General features: G+C 46.9%; 1 protein-coding gene across 1 annotated transcript; it reads left to right on the top strand.

Moving 5' to 3' along the window:
• The first annotated feature begins 4 nt into the window (after nt 1–4).
• Nucleotides 5–14,626, top strand: LOC149372151 (beta-galactosidase-like). Its single transcript, XM_089585899.1, has 9 exons — nt 5–277; nt 1,177–1,357; nt 2,711–2,754; nt 3,827–3,963; nt 8,734–8,820; nt 10,209–10,316; nt 11,381–11,515; nt 13,200–13,436; nt 14,261–14,626. The coding sequence occupies exons 1-9, from the start codon at nt 163–165 to the stop codon at nt 14,474–14,476; spliced, it is 1,260 nt and encodes a 419-aa protein (XP_089442025.1). The 5' UTR covers nt 5–162; the 3' UTR covers nt 14,477–14,626.
• The last annotated feature ends 5,631 nt before the right edge of the window (nt 14,627–20,257 follow it).

The following is a 20,257-nucleotide window of genomic DNA, read 5'->3' as shown; positions in this document are numbered from 1 at the left end:
TCCTTCCTACACCTTTGCGGTCACTGTGTCAGAAGACAGCCCGTGACGAGGAATTTTTTTGTGTATGCAGCGTTAACAGGGCTGTGGCGTTCGCAGGTGGAGAGCCAGTATGACGAGTCCGAGGTATGTGACCACGTCTACTTGCAGCACCTCCGAGACTTGATGCGCAGTCAGCTTGGGGAAGACACTGTGCTTTTCACCACTCACAGCGTCGAAGCGTCCGCCACGTCTTGTGGAAGGATCGATGGCGTTTTCGCAGCGGTCGCTTTTGGGACAGGTTTGTTGCATGAAATTGACTGGCTTGTCTGGAGCTCCGTCATTTATTACTGACCGCCATTTACAATGGAGTGATCAGGGGCACCACCAGTAGTGCTGAGGTCTTGTATTGTCAGCCGACGGAGGCGAGGAATCTTGTAACGTCGAGTTGATTTCAATTAAGAAAGTAAGTATTAGCATACACCTGAGCTTAGCCAGAAGGCTACAATGAAAAAAAAATGCACACATTTCTTAGAGTCAATGCAGTTAAAATTCGCGCTGGTACCAGGATATAACCCGAGACTACCGCTCTTGTGATCGCATGATTGTTCTTACGTGGATGCTTTAATAAGTTATTACACCCCCTCCCCCCTTAATTCTAAAAAAAAAAAGCAAAATGGCTTTCTCATACATGCGCACTCAACCGAATAGGTTGTTCTGCTCCGGGGATCAAACCCGTGACGAACGCTACGCTGTAGCTTTGCAAACTAAGCTAACCGGCGGCTTGGCGATGCCGAATCGATTAGCAGCTCAAAGTGGTAACGATGTTATAGTCCCACTGATGATAGTGACGCCTTTAGACTTCGGATTAACAGGGTTTAGTATTTAGGAGCAACAGGGTTTGAGACAGCCGCAAGGGGTCGCGCTTGAATCAATGCTAATCAATTATCACTAGCATTGGTTAGCACTGTATCTCCTGTTGGAATCGCACGTTACGGCGGGGGAGTCTGCATAGACCACTAGACTAGCAAGGCTAGTGGTCTATACTGGACGTCTATGCCACGGATTAAGAGCTGTGACTCTCTTATGGTAGCTAAACAGATCCTGGCAATGGCATATGTTCCGTGTCCTCCTCCTGCATTTCTCTTGTGCCGCGTTTTACCAGTTCTTAAACCACTCGCGGCGGGCGTACTATTCCAGATACGAACGTGTCTGAAGCGTTCGCCGTGCAGCGGCGCTTTCAGAGTCGAGGACCCCTGTTTGCCTCGGAGCTGTACACTGGCTGGTACGACCAGTGGATGAAGCCGCACCGCCACGTCAAGAGCAAATGGGTCGCCAAAGCTCTGCGCGAGATCCTGATAGCCGGCGGATCGGCCAACCTGTGAGTGTTCTGCCTGAAGCGACACGCTGGCCACTACTCATCCAGGGCTGCCGTTTTTATTAACGCGTTTCGACTTCTCAATGTACAGAGTAGACGTTGCAAAATTCAGCTATGCTATACCACTAATCTCTGCCTCCCTCCACACGCACAGTCGGCACCTGGCCAATACGTGCCAGTAGTGGCGTACCTATTCGGGTTGTTAGGACGTAAGTTTAGTCATTGTGCCGACCAGTACACAGCTTTTCGGGGTTAATCTGTTACAACAGGAGTGTCATAAAAATGTGTCTGATCTTCACGCGTGCACAGCCGAGCGCAGCCATTAGGTATGTTTGTGTTATCAACGGCAGCGGCTCAAACGCTTTCAAGGTGCTTGGGCCCATCTACCAACAAACGAAATTGCCGATGTCATCACGATAAGGCAAACATCGAGTACTGTCGTCCACAATGTGTGTTGCACCAGCCGCGGTGACTCTACGGCTACAGCGTTTGGGTTCTGAGGCCATGATCGCGGGATCAACTGCTGTCCGCGGGCAGACGAAGAACGTCGTGTCGTAGTCGTCTTCACCACCATTTTCATTAGTAGTATTACGTCCACTCCAGGAAACGGCATCGCACGTTCATATCCAACTATAGCCCTTACCTGGGTCATCTGTGGCCACTTATCCCCTCAAATTTTCTAGACCCATTGAGTTCATCTCCCTAATCCACAGTTCTTTCTCTCTGTCCTTTTAACATTGCGAGGCCAAGACATACGTACACCTTTACGGAGCAGTTGCACAGCCTTCTGCACGCACGTCAACAGAAAGCGCTAGTGCTGCGATTTGTACAGGGTACAGTGGTTTTTTGGTTATGGCATACTGATTTTGATAAAAAAAAAAAAAAGTTTCGTCCAAATCCGACCAGATTGTGGAGGCGAATTACAAAAGCACTTTCGTGCAGGGACTTTGGTGCACGTTAAAAAAAAAGGAAGAAAAACTTGTAATTAATTAGAAGTCTTCCTTATGACGTGTCTCATAGTCCACGGTGAAACTTTGATTGGCATGTGAAAGTTCAGTCATTAATTAACTTGCTTGATTGAGCCACTATCAGTGCCTTTATATATAACTGCTGTACGAAAATTTCTTTATACAGTCTGTAGGCCTGTCTATAGAATTCTGTCAATCTAGTATATCGACTGTCTATTGACAAATCCTACAGACAATATAGAGATTTATGGCCTTACTCTTTTAGTAGATTTTTGTCTATAAACAGTCTGCAGACTTAAATTACTGGAGGTCTATTAGACCCAGCTCTATAGAATGTATGCAGATCTTTTTAGATTTATGGCCTATAGCTTGCATACTATCTTTTCAGGTATATGTTTCACGGAGGCACATCGTTCGGGTTCACCGCTGGAGGTGAGAGCGCACTCTTCTACGCCGAGCATTTCGTTGCGTTATGTCACCCCGTTGCCACTCTTGCATTAAAATAAGACCCCAACTCCTCTCACTCCCTGTAGGCCTTTACAGAGGACTCCCCTCTGTGGTGCCTCTGGCCTTGAGGGTAAATAAGAAAACAAATAAATAAAGGACAATGGTATGTGTGTTCTAGGGCGGGGGCAGACGCGTTTTGAATGACTGAAAATAAAGAAAAACTAGAGAAGAAGAAAAGAACGTCAACCCTTTATTGAGAACATTTTGATCTGGCATAGCGGAAGACACTTCTGAGGATCTCTTGATAGGCAAACTCGACGGAGGCCGATTTCGTATATCTTCTTTCAATGCTTGCGCTGCCTGCCTTCCTATTGTAGTTCGGTACGTGAGGTTTTTTCGTGCTGGTAACTCGCCCGCCTCTCAGCTACTACTCTAGTGGTAGTTTGTCAGGAACTCTTCGACGCACTCTTGTGACCTATTCACCAACGCCGATCTGTGACGTAAGCAAGATGCGGCAGCGCTGCGCTCGTCAGTTGGCCGACTGAGGGTGGAAACTGGGGTCACGCCCCGGAGTAATACATGTAAGCACGGCGTTGGTCTACAGGAAGAGAATAGAGGTCTCCACAAAGGTGAAATGTGAGAATGCCGGGCAACTTCACCAACGGTCGTTAGTCGGGTATGCAAGGTCTGAGGAAAGCATAAAGCATAAGCTGCAGTTTCTGGCAAAGGGTGAGTGAGTGAGTGAGTGAGTGAGTGAGTGAGTGAGTGAGTGAGTGAGTGAGTGAGTGAGTGAGTGAGTGAGTGAGTGAGTGAGTGAGTGAGTGAGTGAGTGAGCGAGCGAGCGAGCGAGCGAGTGAGTGAGTGAGTGAGTGAGTGAGTGAGTGAGTGAGTGAGTGAGTGAGTGAGTGAGTGAGTGAGTGAGTGACATTTTATTTACAACCCGCTTCCCGGTTGTCAGTAATAGGTTCCCGCATTGTTTTGAAAGCGCCCGACGAAGAACAGTATAGCCTGATGTGTAAAATGGTCATTGCTCTTTTTTTCTTGGCATCTGTGACAGCCAGCATGGTAGACAGTTCTAAGCACAACGGCGTCGAGTATCGCCCCATGGTGACCAGCTATGACTTCAACGCTCCTTTGACGGAAGCTGGTGACCCGACCAAAAAGTTCAGCGCCGTCCGGGACGTCATTGCCGAGGTAAGCGAAGTGTACACCGTACACCGTCGAGGTGTGCAAGTCGCATGTAAAATCCAGGCAGTGCCAAGATGACAGTTAATGAATTTGACTCTTATGATTTTACATCTCACCCACCGATAGGGAACACTGCCTGTCGCACTTCTTTGAATCGCAAGCGTTGAAGACGTCAATGTAACAGAACATACAAAACATGTAATTTTCAGGATAAGTATATAGCATACGATCCCGAGAAGTATGCCTCGAATGGCTATAGGTAGGCTGGGCTCTGACGTACACGGTTATAAAAGGTGCTGTTTCCCGACAGTGCCGTGCCGGCTGCACCTGCAGCTGACACGCAATATGGTCGCTGCCAGTTTGTTTCATGTGCTAACGCGACAATCGAAACACGGAAAGTTACTCGCCAATGCATGCTTAACGCTTCCCAACGACGCCCATGCCAAGAGGTCATACCTGCATCACGTGGCGCCAGAAGCCACGGCCACAAAAATCGCGAGATGGCGAGTTCGCCGCCATAGTATAGTGTAGCGTAACAAGCTACACTGCAAGGTCAGAGTTGGCGTTGTGTCTGAAATTTCTTTAAAAGCGCATGGCGCTGTGCAGCATCTTTACTACTGGTTGATAGTGCAAGCACATTCCGAACAGACCTCTCGTACTTTTGACACCGCATATCAAACGGATAGCCTTTCCACGCCTCCCGTTTCTGCCTGCCCCTCTGCGTGCGTCTGCAGACGCGTGGCGCATTGATGCCTTGTATGTGAGTTAGTATATTCGGCGGCAACCTTTCTTGGCAATGAAGAGAAAGCTACAGGGGTGGAATGCCTGCACCTGTGTCACTCCGCAAATAGTTCGGGCTCAGGACGGCCACCTGTCACGATTCTCTCTGCGCGGTTGCTTCAGTCTGTCGTGGTGTAGCTGGCGCCATCTAAGGAAGCTTCTTGTACGAGACGTGCCATAAAATTTGTTGTAATGAAACTGTTCTGTTGCGAAAGCAACACTACGCCAGCCAGCTCGGCTCGTCGTGTGGTCGCACTTCAGCCACATTCCGTTGCCCACGAACGACCTTGAGCAGCCGTTGCCTAACAACGCCGCAGCCGCGCTCCAACAGATGGCGCCGCCGTCGCCGCTCGCTCCACCAGATGTGCTCCGCTGAGGTAGAGGGCGAGGAGGTGTCGCCTCGTTGGGGGTATATATATAGACCAGAATCCAGAGCCGCTCCTGGGCGCGGCCATTTTCCGCCGACTGGTGCGCCGCGGTGCGGGCGTTTCTTTGGGGACTGCGGGGCTGCGGACGCTCAGCGGCCGCGCTGCATACAGCCGTGCTTCGGGCGCTAAAAAAACATTGCCGCGCATACTTCCGCAGCGTGGCTGTGTTGCAGGAAGTATTCACGTTATCAAAGGGAGCACATTGATGCGTTTTAATGACATTTAGTTGGACATTCACGTGAATTCTGCTGACGCTTAGAACGCGCTCGTGCTCATATCGCTACCGTCTTGCAAAAAAAACTGTTTGTTCAATATCAAGTATTAGGTGTGCGGCTAGCATGCAGTTCCAATTACCATGCAGTCTTAATCCTTCGGCCATAAAGTACCACCCACAAACAGGGCTTTCTTGTCGCATGCGTTGTGCGCCAGTTTATCAACAAATTACCGCTGTGAGTTTAACTGAGTCGCAGCGCCAACAAGAAGCAAAATTTGTCATGGTTTATGCAACTTGGTGCATAAAAACGCGCTTTTGCTCAAATTATCAAAGCTTGAATAGATATTAGCAGCGAATCCAGCTTTCACGAATTCTGACGTCCGAAGTCGCGTTTATTTTATTCGGTAGCTCTCGCCGCGTGTGACAGCGTTGAGTAGGCGTTTGGCTAAGCGCGAATGAATTTATTAAAATCGCGCATATTTTCCCATGATTAAGGTAGATAGCAAAAGCAGAAAGACACTACGGTAAACCCTTTACCCCCCCCCCCCCCCCCCCGACCCCTATGACATGCGTGCGGAAAGAGCAACTGGAATCGGTAGCGGTCGTGCTTACAATCCTGTGCATGAAATATGTTTAATGGGAACTAGAGCAAGCTCAGCGCAAGGAGGTAATCGAAAACACGCGCTTCGTCGGGACAACCTTCAGTCTGCAGCTCGCCTATCCAGATACTACACCACTGAATCAAATCAATAAATACACATTCCTGTGCCTAAAATTATCATAGGTGATAGAGCACACGTAAAAGACGGCAACAAACGACACGCCAGCGCAGAAATCTGCTTAGAAGTGCCGGTTTCCAGTCCGTACGCTACCTGGCCGACTACTCCGCGGGAAAAATCCTTGCTGTTTGCAATGCTATTCCAGAATTTCCCTGAGCAGCGCCGCCGCACCAGCGGCTCGGTGGAGCAGCGTCGCCGCTGCGGTGCCAGCGTTTAGAATACTGAGCCAGCAGAATATCATCATTGAAAAACGTAACGCGAAAAACGAGACATAGATAAGGTGAAGACAGGACACGAGCGCTAATCATCAATATCAATATCATCATGGTGGGCACAAACAACGAGACAGACGCGCACTGCCTCGCCGCACTTACTCGCATCCAAATGAACGGAGAAAAACTCGGAGATGTCATGTTAACGACTAACTGCGCACAAGATAACCGCAGTACTGTCTGGTAGAGGGAAAATGTGAGAAGTGACGCACAGCACACACCCTCATACGTCATGATGAAGCACTACAACGACAGAAGCGAACACGTAAACATGCATTCTACGCGCGGCGCCGGCGCGACCCGCAGTCCATCGAGCCGCGCGCGCCGATAGATGGCGACTGGTGTCGAGAGTAGGGGCGCGCCAGCAGCCTGCGTGTGAGGGTAAAAGAATCTGGTCTATATGTGTGCACTTCGCCTCAGTGGATTCTGGTCGTTATGGGGAGCGCGAAAGAGAGCCAACAACGAAATAACGAAGCGAGGAAGAGACAACGCGCTCAGTTGCTTTCGCAGTTCAACTAGGGTTAAGGAGCGCTAAACTACAGCCAATTTCTTTACCTTAACTCTCTAACGCTGAAAATGTGCAATTATTGAGAAATATGACTGAAGAAACGAGTATACTGTGTTTTAAGAAGAAAGTGTTTACTAAAACCAGGAACTATATTCGGCTGCTTAGGAAAGGCTCTATAGCTTTCGCTTAATCGTCTGCCATCTCGCTTCGGCTAAACGTATTGCTGTTTTGAATGGTTTTCACCGCATACTAAAAAACCCGTAAGAGAGAACGTGTTTGTCTTGTTTGCTATAATGGTTTTGTTCGACAGTAAATAAAAAAAATTGTAGGGCGACAACAAGTGCATTCTCATGTCCACGTACCTTATTTCACTGAGAATCAAAAATTACCGTGGCAATTTTGAATTTTCGGTACACCCCACTGGTTTCCATAGGCGTCAGAACCTTTAGGTGCAAGTGAAGAAAGGATATTTTTAGTCTCATTCTGCAGCGCGTAGAAGTAAGCCATGAGTTCCTACGTCTTAGCACACAATTTTACGAGATGCTTTAGGTCTCTCTCTCAATTGCAAAAGACCATACGCGTATATCCAGTCATTTATGCAGTGTTCGCTATTGGCGGCCGAGAGATGGCGCCACTTGTTAATTACAGGAAAGCTAAGAATGAACTATCCATAACACGCATTCTATCCAGCTATTTCCGCGGGACAACCTCCCGGATGTGCCAAAGCCCAAGGCGAAGATGGAGATTGGGCCTATCGTGATGAAGCACGTAAGCCAAGCGTCGCTCTGAGACGGTTCTTGTCGAGCGCATAGAGAAGTATAGTTGAGATGTACTGACAAAACGTCTCATTTAGTTCGTTGAAATAACGCAGTTGTGATGATGCTTGATAACTTTGCTATTGATCAAATGAACTGATGCTGTTTATAGTCCTGCCGTATTTTGAAGTTCGCGACAGGCACGTATTTTGAATTATCGTTTTAGTTGTGACTAGAAATTGTCTGCCTCGTCGCGGTGGCTCAGTGGTTACGGCGCTCGGCTGCTGACCCGAAACACGCGGGTTGGATCCCGGCCGTGGCGGCCGAATTTTGATGGAGGGGAAATTCTATAGGCCCGTGTACTGTGCGATGTCAGTACACGTAACAAAACCCCAGGTGGTCGAAATTTCCGGAGCCCTTCACTACGGCGTCCCTCATAGCCTGAGTCGCTTTGGGACGTTAAAACCCAATACACTAATACACCATCAAAATTGTCTTTGTCAAGGATCATTGCAGGTGTTTGAGGCCATAGCCAAGACATAGCGACAGACATGAGACCCATGTCCTGTTCTCGTTTCGTCTTTCAGAAGGCAGCATTTCAGCTTCATTTATGTATACTGTACCCACCTTGTTTATATCTCTACAGGCGCGAACAAAATTATACGATTAATTGCGGTATGGTGTAATACAGAACAATAGATCAGTATTCGCCCTTTCAAAAGTAGTAAGTAACAAAAAGATCTGAGCAACTCTTTAGTGTTATGATCTTTTTTTATATATTGCGGTGTATGCGCATCAAAACCACAAATTCATCCAGCATGGGAACTCCTTTCGAAATCTAAGACGGACATTCCTACTTATTCCCAGTTATAGATTCTGTGTACATACTGGCTAATCAGCGTGCTTATGCTAAGCCTTTCTCTTTTCCTTTTTTTTTTTTGAAAGAGGTAATTGCGAGGTCTCCAAGTGCTCGATAGTTCCTCAGTATTTAGATTTACGGTATCTTTAACTGTGTTTTTTGTCTCTTGCCGCTTCCGAAGATGTTCGGCCTGCAAGGGCTCCGACACCTGGCCACCGTCGGTACGGCGTCATCCACGTATCCAATGACCTTCGAGCAAGTCGACTACGTGAGTTAAAATTGATCTACATTTCAGATGTTTAGCCAGTCTCTGCTGGAAGACAATGCTTAAATGCCGACATAAACGGCAAGGGACCCAGCGCTGTACGGAAGTTACATGCTTCGAAATGAATAAACAACAATGGAGCACTGCCGTAGATGGCGCCTGTTACGTTTCGAGCGGCAGTGTCAGCCAAACACTGTTTCGCGCCGTTTTCTGGGATGCGCATTTTGCCCGACACTGTACGTTTTTCACAACTGACATAATGTCTCGCTTACTTCTTCAGCGGCAAATTCATTCAGATCCATAAGTGCGCAAATTGATATTATAGCGTACAAAGCCGGCCGAAAAAACTGTAATTGAACGAAATTGAAACTGTTCTTTCTTTCTTTCTTTCTTTCTTTCTTTCTTTCTTTCTTTCTTTCTTTCTTTCTTTCTTTCTTTCTTTCTTTCTTTCTTTCTTTCTTTCTTTCTTTCTTTCTTTCTTTCTTTCTTTCTTTCTTTCTTTCTTTCTTTCTTTCTTTTTTTCTTCCTTCCTTTCTTTTTTTCTTTCTTTCTTTCTTTCTTTCTTTCTTTTTTTCTTTTTGTTGTGCCTGATATTCTTTACTTTTCATTCCCTTTGTTATAGCTTGTGGAAAAGATGTGCTGGCGAGGAAGATTCCCATTTGCGGTCTTAACCTATCATGCAGCTAAGTGGGCTTTAATATACAAAACCGGTACAACTGCGTTCCTATTCCCTCCGGCAGTTCATGTGTATTGCTTTGTATCAGAAGACATTCGACGGATGTGCCAAAGTGTGCGTTCTTTGTAGATCATTGTCGTTATGGCGTTATTTCGCAATGGACGGGTGGAGCGAACGGGCAGTTATCGCGTTGCTCGAAAATTCCGCTGTGTGTTGTTCCAGCCACAGCAGCAAGATGACCAGTCGCAGCTGTACTGTGAACGAACCCATTAAATCCTATGCTCTTCTCTTGGCCTGTTGTAAGGAAGTCACGAATTTTTTTCCTCTTTTCATATATCATTCAAACGGTTAGAAAATCCACTACACCACGCCTAGAGGTCGCGGCGATGGTGTAGTGTATGGGAGAATGCTTTTTTGAATACCTGAGTGTTAGCATAGCCCTTACAAAAAAAAAAAAAAAACCGAAAGACACGGTTCAGCATTTGTCCTTTTCAAAACTATAGGCGAGACCACAACGCCATGATGACAAGAACATAAAATGCGAGTGGCCCATGCGATGTTTTCGTTCCCACACTGTCGCAGTAAAACTAAATGTTATGCGCTCATAACCACTTCCATTATTTTTTTTTAAATGTTGTTCTTAATGAGTAAATGTGTTACCTGGACAAGTGATGATCTTTCCTTGTTCTGCCGTGTTTTTATTATACTCACGCAGGCTAACGGCTTGATGCTGTACGATGTGAAGATCCCTATGCAGCCTCACTTGCCTTCGTGGCTCGTTGTAAACGGAATTCGAGATGAAGGATATGTCCATCTCGACGGGGTAAGTAGAGCCTTTCCTTTTCTTTAACACGAGCAGCTCAGGAAGATTTATGTGAAGGCATGTTGGGTCACATAATTGCCCATGTGATCGAATTTGTACCATCAACGGCTATGTTCTAAGATATTTTTTCTCGTGTTCTTATTATGCGTTGCAGCACTTTGAACTTCAACAAGCGCAAACCGAGACAGCGTGTGTTGAGACGAATGGACACGGACTTCTTTCATGTTTCGCACTGTTTACTCAATACCTAGCCTTGTCGTGCCTAGCCCAAACCTCGGCTTTTTTTAGGTATCCAATGCCTTGGGCTGTTAGGTGTTACCGAATAATGCGAGAGTGGTTTCTTGCTTCCGCTTACATTCAGGCGAGCGTCCCACAACCCATGCGTTCTCTTCACGCAAGTAAAAGTCGATGAGATGTTTATCGTTAAGATATTTTTCGCGCTTCTGGCGATTTAATGTCTAATGACACGAGTAATCGTTTTTTCTTTTTTTGAAGCAAAGAAATATTAGCTCTTTTTGACTCAGCGTGTTCTTGCGGAAGAGCAACGTTTTTTCTCTTCTTTTCTTTTGCGTCACAGTGGCTCGTTAATTAGTGCGTGGTCTCGTGGCATTGAATAATGATGAGCTGTTTTTTGCTGATTTGCAGTCAGTGAACAAGAGAACTGCTAATTATTTGATTTGTTTTATGCATTATTTGCTGGCTTGACAGTGCATTCTGTGAAAGTCATGTTTTCAAAGCGAGTTACGTGTTTCGCCTCTTCAGACCCCCTTCATTCCCGCTGAAAAGAAAGAAAAACACCATTTTCTCAGTGTTTAAAGAAATACACTGGTGTCTGTCACAAAGAAAAGAATTAAATAAGAACATTCAACTGAAAAAAGAAAAAATGTTCACGCTTGCTTGTCACATTTCATTTGTTTTGTGACCACTGTGCGCTCAATTAGACACAGGAACTTAGTGAATAGCCTCAAGTAGTGCGTTCTTTTCCGGGACCTTCAGCTCCATGGCCTATCCTCTGTCCGCTGTTTTGGGAATCGCAACACTGTATAGCTGTCGTCATGTTGCAGGAGTTCATCGATACCCTGTCTCACATGGAGAAGAAATACGAAGTGGTGCTGAAAGCCAAGATCAACCAAGTGGTGACAATCCTCGTCCATAATCAAGGCAGGGTTTCTGCCGGGAATGCTTCAGATTACAGCAAGGTACTACCAACGTTCTTCCCAGGTTGTGCCAGCACGGTGTGAAGTTAAGAACGTCAGTGACGCGGAAATAGCAAACGCCAAGTATGGCGCCTAATGCCGATGTTTCCCTTGGAACTTGGGACACTATGGACTCTTACAGCTAGCAATAATGGCTAAACTTTGGGAACCTTGACAGGGAGGCCGCATTCAGTGAAAAAATTCAATGTACTAGATGACAGGAGAGCGTAAATGATATCCGAAAGTGAATGGTAAATATGCCGAAAAAAAAAATAGTGATCATGTCTATACAGCTGTTTTCACGTCTTCGTCTTCATATATAAAACAGCATAGTGATTGGCCGGTGCCCTTTATCTGACCAATCACCGGTGCCACCATGGTGATGGTTAAAGTATCGACCAATTGCGAGGTGTTATCACGTACGAAGACGTGCGGCCATCGTCGCGAATCCGGTGCCTGATGTTGGCGGCAGGTATTGAATCGCCCTGCGTATAATTCCGGCAATATCTTCATTACTTTGTCTTTGGACGTCAGAAGTGCTGCGGCAGTGCGCGTTCACTGACGCATGTTCCTTGCAGCCGGGCAGTGGCGGTGAACAAATATGGGAATGCGGACAGAGGAAGCTCGAGTAGTTTTTTATATATATATATATAATCATGCAATGCCAACCATGTGTGCAGAGAGCCGGAGCCGCTTAGACGAAGTCTCACTGCCAAAAAGTTTATCCTCGCTATCTTTGCATGTTTTTCATTATCTTTAACAGCCGATAACATATTTACAGGCAGGGCTTAGTACCTTAAGAAAAGGTTTCAGCACACGGACGAGAACAACATAACTCTGTGGTAGGTGCAAACATTTACGGCATGTCGGAGCGACGATGGTGGTACACTGTTTTTGCGGCGATGCATGTAGTTAATGAGTGGCGAAACTACGTTGCTTCAGAATCTGACGCGCTGACCGTTCCAGAAGTTGGTCATATGTATAATGTCGCGTCACCGAAGTAAAGAAAGTGAACCAGAAGGTATTATTTCAAAGCTGCATGGCGCCCCCACTAGCCCATGCCAGAAATCATTGGCGGCAGCTTCGACTTAGCTATCCCTCGAAAAATAGCCGCAGTACGTGGCAGGTTTTTGTCTCTAGCGTTTCTTTTGATCAAATGATATGATCAAATAGCTGTGATGTAGGCGTGTGTCAACAGATATGACGCATCATACCAGGGGTGGATATAATGGAGGATAGGGGGGAGGGTGGTGGGGGGGGGGCACGGATGCAGGGTTCAAATGGGACCGCAGTCTCCTCCCCCCACCCGCTTCCCTCTCCCAACCGCCTCCTCCAGGGGTGACCCATAAATCTGCACCTGTATCATACTGACACTGGACCCGTTATTTTCTTTGTGACGAAACGACGCATACTTTGTCACAATTTGAAAGCTCCATAGTTTTGTCACGACGGTATAACTCGTGACAGGAGGAGCTAAGGACGTATAGCTGCGCTACGCCCTCAGAAAATCGCATCACCGTGCTGGAAGTGGAGTGAACAACCAGCTTTTCAAGCGGACAAAGCCTTGTAAGCCCAGCTATACCCAATCAACGATATCGCTCCCGTCGTAATTAAAAACAGATCTGCACTTAAGTATCCCTTGCCTGCTTTCTTAATATAGCTACCCTTTTTACTTCTTATTCGGCAGGGGATCGTCTCAAACGTGACGCTGGACCGGAGAGTGCTGACCAACTGGACCATGACACCGGTGCCACTCACTAACGCCGCCTGGCTCACGAATTACATCCAAATGCTTATCATGCGAAGAAAAATGCTTGAAAGAGCTGCGGAGCATGTGTCCGAGGTGCGCGTCCTCGCGGCCAAGTTCAGGCTGCCCTCGCCTGAGGCTAGCGACACGTTTCTAAAGCCTCACCGGATGACGAAGGTATAGTCACTGTCGGTGGTAAGCCCCATGGTGTCCTGTCCCACTGCTTTACACGACAATCTAGTTAACGTTTTCGAACTTCACGTATAATTTATATATTAGGCTTGTATTGTGACGGGTATTTTAAAGTTTTTTTTTCTCCATTTCTGACTGCTTACTGGTTCACATTACGAGTCTATTTTTTTCATCAATTTCTTACCAGCTCTTAAGTATAGTATAAATTGATCATTACGTTTTTACGTGCACAGTTGAAGTCACTCAGAACACCCCTCCCTCCATTCAATTCGTTGTCCATCAACTTTCCTAATTTTGCCCCACGAACGCCACTCTGCTATGTCGGCGCTTCGTGGCTTCTGTCGCATCCCAGTGACTTTGTCAAGCCGCTAAACGCGAAATGTTACCACTTGCCGTTTTCTTCAACGAGAAGAGAGATGAATAAGTTTATGACAACATCGACAAATAAAGATCAAAAGATATATGTTCTTCGCGATGCTTTTGTGTAGCGTTCTTGTAGTGGTCTTAACTACTCTATGCGAAAGAAAGAGAAACCTTCAAAAATTGAGAGAATGGACAGTTATATTCAATGTTTCCGTAACAGTACGAACAATATCCCTGTATCCGAAATTGATCTCCAAGAATCCTGGATTTCAAGGCGTGCGTGTTCGCATATCTATCGAGTACGTTGTTTCTCGGCGGTCTCACCATAGTTTTCGACGGTACGTTCTACTCCGCTACAGCCGCAACACGCACCATCCAGCCCAAATAAACACGTTGCATAAGGAATGTTCATATGTGCCGTTCCATCCGACCTCGTTCCTTTGCAGGGAATCGCGTTTCTGAACGGTTTCAACCTGGGTCGCTATTGGCCGCGGCGAGGGCCGCAGAGGACACTGTACGTGCCGCGGACGCTGTTCAAGGAGGAGAACCTGTTGGTGCTCGTCGAACTCGAAGGGGGCCCCCTTCGACACGGGGAGCCCTGCGTCGTGCACTTTGTGCAAGAGGCCGAGTTGAACGGCACAATCGAGGAAGAGAGCCACTAAATAGACTGATCTATATAACGCTTTGACTGGCAATACGTGGGTCAATCATCTAAAGCTCCTATAAAGCGTGCTCCGCCTCAATGTGGCGCAGAAAGAGGAAAAGCCATCTCTTTACACGAATGGAAATAAATTTGCTAAAGATATTTCTGATTAAGCTGACAGCTTCTGTAAAGCGGGCTCTGTCCCAATATGACATACAACGAGGGAAATCCATCTCTTTGCACAAATGCGAATTTTTTGTTTTTCAATGTAAGTATTGGAACAGCTCCTTTAAAGCATGCTCTGCTTATTAAGCCTTAGTAAACATTTTGCCTTATTTATATTTATACGCTTTGCTAGCACTCGTAACTCGCAAAGACTACGATTCATTGCGAAGCTCCGCGATCGCTTGCAGTGCGGTCCGTTTAGCTTCGAGCACCACGATTTAGCGCTTCATTAGGTACAAGGCTCCTGCGGAATGCTTCGACGACGTTTGAGATGTGGAAATGACAAATGCGCGACATATATTTCTAATGCATTGCCTGGCGCTCTATTCATGTTTCTACCACTCTTTTAGGATTGAAGCATCAGGATGTGTTGAAGTTGCGCCATTGGTGTTCTTATCCGCTCCGCGAGACAGCGCAAGTTTCGGGTAAAGTGATTCGAGGGCTTGAACGGCAGTGGTCTTGTGGTGGGGCACACCTACATCGTGTATCGCTTATGATTTCCTGTTATGACATCGGGTGACCAGATTTCGGAAGTTATTTTCATTCACATCGACCAGTTAAGGTCAAGCGCGTATTTGGAGTCCAAGTACTCTAGGTCATTTGTCCCCGGCGCGATCAACTAGGCACTGATCTGCGGTGCCTTAGTACTCTGTCGACGTTTTAAGAAGGGGACATGCCTTCATCATGGCCGCCACGGTAGTGCGTGGCGCAGTTTATATGCACTCCGCTTCTCGTACAAAGGGAGATCGACAGCGCAGGATGGTGAATTACTGATGAGCTCGGAGAAGTGTCGTCTATAGGAGAGCTGTGAGGCTAATTTTGGTGCTCGCAGAGTTTTCTGTAATGGGATCAAAGTGTCGGTGGCCTTTTTTTTTCAGCAACAGCTGTTAAGGGCACGTTTCACAGTTCTGCGTCATCGGTGCAGCACTGCGTCATGTTGATTGGTCTGCATGCAATGGCGCCATGCATGAATTCACTGAAAAGCGCCACAATGATTGGTCAGCATAAAATGATGTCAGCCATGCTGTAACTACAACGCACCATGCTGAGCGGTCTGAATGCAGAGACGTCACGAGAGACAACAGAGCGATGCCATCCGCGTTGTATGAAAGAAGCAGAAAAACGATAACTTATGAACAGTACTTTATTAACCACCACTAAGAGCGGCCGCTGAACCTTGCGTTACACAATGATAACCGTCCTGGGTGTTTTTTTTTTCCTTTGTTTTCAAGTACAGTGAAGAAAGTGAACTCGTTAGTCTTCCACGAAAGTATTTTTTTTTTTGCTGCACTTCCACATAACCCGCAAGCAGCAAGCAGGTGACGCAGCTATCTTTTCGGTCGGCGCTGCCGCATTCAACACTTTTTTTACTTTGTAGTCCCGGCCAAACTTCTTGTTTGCTGCTACTCCGATCCAAGCAGAAACACGATAAAAACATAATGATGATGATAAATTTCTATGGCGCCATGGCACAAGGTGTCTTCGCACTACTCAAGGTGGGGTCAGAGACCAATTTCCCAAGAATTTCGCCTCAATTAAGCCGAGCATCAGGCCAGGAAAAAGCTTAAACCCATTATATCACCGGTGGGTACCCGGCGGCACTGGGGATCGAACCCTGCACCTCTCGCATGCGAGGAGGATGCTCAAACTACTATGGTACCGCTGCATTATGGAAGCATGCGCTGTCACTATTTAGCCTCACGTTCAGCAGCGGTCCTACAGTACCAAAGCAGCGTGTTCTTCGCATTGATTATTACTGGGGACACTGGCGTAAATACATGGAAAAATTACTGCTCAAATCTAATTCAGTTGCATTATTGATTACATTCCTAAAACCACGAGAATGTAATTATATGACTGCCATTTGCTTGCTCACAGAGGCAGTTAGTTTCGAGAAGTAATTGCGTATTGGTTTTTGCGCGTATGAGGAAGTGCACTGATCACAGCTATTATCGCCGCCTTGTTGGTTCAGTGGTTATAGTGCTCTGCTGCCATGCCGCAGTGGTCGCACTTCAGTGGAGGCGAAATTCTTTAGGCCCGTGTACTGTGCGATGTCAGTGCACGTTAAAGAACCCCAGGTGGTCGAAATTAAGCCTACCAAGAGCCCTTCACTACGGCGTCCCCATAGCCTGAGTCGCTTTGGGATGTTAAACCTCATGAACCATAACCGTGAACGGCTATTATCGAAACAGGGGAAACTGATCTTGAAAGTGCGTGTCAAAAATATTTCTACACTTTCAAGTGTCCTTGGTCATGCTCTGCTGATGTAGGTGCAGCGCAGTACAAGAATGTATAGCTGTCCGGATTGGTACGGTTCATCACCGAAGGAAAACAGAGGGTTTCTGCGCATTAGGTGTTCTTTCATGATGCAGCGTAGTGGTGTACATGAAATGCATTTTCAGCTTTGGGCATCCCTGAAAAATTGTCAAGTAGCTGACATCTCTTTTCATCTGCCGGTAAGCGCATAACGGGTCATGTAGTCACACACTGTCGATTTCGTAAAATACATCATCTGCGTCATTTGTGGTTGCTACATGTCATTTCTTGTTCACAGTGGCGTATGTGAAGTCAGAGGCACGGTTGCGGTGTGCGCTCGTGGTTCGTTTTTAACTCCGAAAGGAAAGCCCTAAATATTGGCACGTGTACTCCTGCCTACCCCTTGTATATACAAGCGGGCAGTGATTGATTAACAGATGACACCGGCAGTCTCGAACCCGGGCTGAACGCATGTCGTCGTTACGTTAGACCCCATAAAGCCAAAAAACCCTACTTTCAAGGTGCCCTACCCGTAATACGAGAGCCGGAGGATGTCCCGCAAAATTGCTGCTCCAAAGTAATAATTAATTGCATTACTAAATTACCACGCCAGAAAAATAATTGAGAACATTACAAATTTCTAGTACAAGTAATTAGATTAAAGTGTTATTACAGTTAATAGTTACTGCCAGGTCTGTCGCCGCTCGGCGTTGCGCTGGAGTTCACTTGAAATACACTGGTTGTCTTGGCACCGTATTAGACCTCGCTGGAGTTAACTTGACCACGCTGTATGAGCCTCGTCGTATCACCTGAAGCACTGGAACAAGCGCTGTACTCGCTGGGACTAAAGTGCATACCAGTACGTTAATGGGAATGTTTTGTGAAATCAAATAAATAGTTTGTGAAAAAAAGCGCTATATTTCTGTAGGTTACAACATATTTCAGTACAAGATAAAGGCATTTTCGTGTTTTCTTCTTTAGCTTTGAGGTGAGCAGATGACTCAATCGCTCATCGGTCGACGCGATCGACGTACCGGTGATGTACCGGTACCGGCGACCGGTGAGTGCAAGCAATAATGCACGTTTTCGCCAGTAGCGGGGAAAATATGCTTTATTGTATTGAGACTCAGCGGTGACTACCGATTATGCGCAGTTCGCTTCAATGCAGTTTATGTAACACACTAAATAATCAGCTGGCATGCGCGTGCTATCTTTCCACTCCGTCGAAATGAAAACAATAGCGCAGAAGGTTGAAGCACGAAAAAAGTGATTAAAAAGCGATGGACCGGTGTTCAAAAAAAAAAAAAAAAACACAGCGCCGTGCCGTGTACTTTCCGCTATGAACCGAAAAGCATCGATAAACGTCCTCCTGTAAAAAAATTGGCTGTGGCTTAGCTTGGTTAAGCCTGGTAATTGCGAAGCAATACGTGGTTCTGCTGCCGTTCTTCTCGTTCTTCTTCTGTCTCCGTAGCTCGCTGATGCTTTCTCTTTGCAACCTGCCGAAGCGTATAGGCTGGAGGCGGCATCTCATGGGCTTGACGAGAAGAGCGCAGTCAGGCCGCGGCCGTGGCTATGCGCCGCGCAAGGCGACGGCGTGAGATGGGGCCCCGTTTTTACACAGATGGTATGACGTCACATAGCGCGCAGCGCCCCTGGTGAGAGGAGCGGGAGTCAGGCCGTGGCTATGCGCCGCGCAAGGCGACGGCGTGAGATGGGGCCCCGTTTTTAAGCAGATGGTATGACGTCGCATAGCGCGCAGCGCCCCTGGTGAGAGGAGCGGGAGTCAGGCCACGGCCGTGGCTATGCGCCGCGCAAGGCAACGGCGTGAGATGAGGCCCCGTTTTTACACAGATGGTATGACGTCACGCAGCAAGGTCACGAGATATGACGTCACGCAGCAAGGTCACGAGAAAGGTCAAGCGTGGCTATGCGGCCGCGGCACGGCACGGGCTGAGGTGGTAGCGAAAGTAGTATTGCTTCGCAATAAAAAAAGAAAAGAAAAAACATGGAATCGGTTTAATACCGAAAAGAACCGGTGCTTGGGCATATGAGACTAGCAGAAGATCGTTTTCGCCGTGAACGTTTCTTGTTCCTTTTCTTATCAAAGCACAGAAATGCGGAGGAGGCAGTCAGAACAGTACGGCCGATATTTTCAACCGACGTGGACAAGAATACTGCCGCAAGGTTTCGTTTATTCCGTCGGAGTGTGCAGTGGGCGTGCCGGGTGTAGTAAGCGGAGGCAGCCAACTCGATTCTAGAAAAGTTTTTATAATGAGCAAAAAAAGGTTAGTGGCCGATGCGTGGAACCATTTATGTCATCAACGGCGAAGAAATTTCGTGTTCGGTCGAGCTCATGGGTCAAAGGATTAGCCGTTTCGACGCCAGGTATTGAATCACGGCTGTCCTGAAGAGCTACTAGGAACTTCAGCGTAAGTTCAACGCTCCCTATCATTTATTGCGTCTTGAACAAAAGGAGCTGTTCACAGTGAGATTATGGTGGTTTTCAATCATGCTCTCGCCCATTTTGTGAAGAATTTGCCCCCAATTCTGCATTTCTCAAGAGCACTGACGCCGTCAGAGAGAGGATCCAAAAGCTGAGGACGCTTCTCTAAACTAGAATATTCGCTATACCTTCTGAGAGCGTCCTGTCTAGTATACGAGACATCTGCCTCGCTGTAAGAGGTTACGGATACGCTTCAGTGGTAGAGAAGCCTGGTATACAAGATGTGAGCTCTCCTTGGGATGAAACTTGTCACCGCGGCAAAAATGTGGAATCGGGCACCAGCGGAAGGTCATTACGCGTCGACACCCTAATGAACATAGTCGTTAAGGGCCGAATAATGTAGCTCATGCCATTTCTACAGCATTTTACAAGGTACTTCGGTTTTAGTGCCAGCGCTATGTGGACATGACGTGTGCTATGAGAGAACGACTAAAAAATCAGCTTAAGATGTTGCGATGCTTATCACAGTGGGCATCACGATTCAGGATATCAGTAACGCCTCCCGGGAGCCTGTAAAAACTTCCGGTATCAGTGGCAGTCGTGAAATTCGAGGAGTTGCGGTCTATGGTTTCAGTTGTGGGAGTCAGCTGAATATGCTTGTGTTACATGGACGTGTGTGCCGCCAAAGTACCTTGGGGTCTCATTAAGCGCCTGCCAGCACAGCGCAAGCTATTGGAAAGATCACATATCGACTGTACAGCGCCATGCTCAGACCTTCGTCCTACATGGTCGATTAATATTCGATAAAGCTACCACCGGTAACATGTTCCTAGCAACAGAAATCTATTATGTTTTGCAGATTATTCTTTTCGCCAG

The sequence above is a fragment of the Amblyomma mixtum genome, chromosome 1 (genome assembly GCF_055824585.1).
Source record: "Amblyomma mixtum isolate Tamu chromosome 1, ASM5582458v1, whole genome shotgun sequence".
Classification (NCBI taxonomy): Eukaryota; Metazoa; Arthropoda; class Arachnida; order Ixodida; family Ixodidae; genus Amblyomma; species Amblyomma mixtum.
Note: the sequence above shows the minus strand (reverse complement) of the source record. Positions and strands in the feature narration are given on the sequence as shown.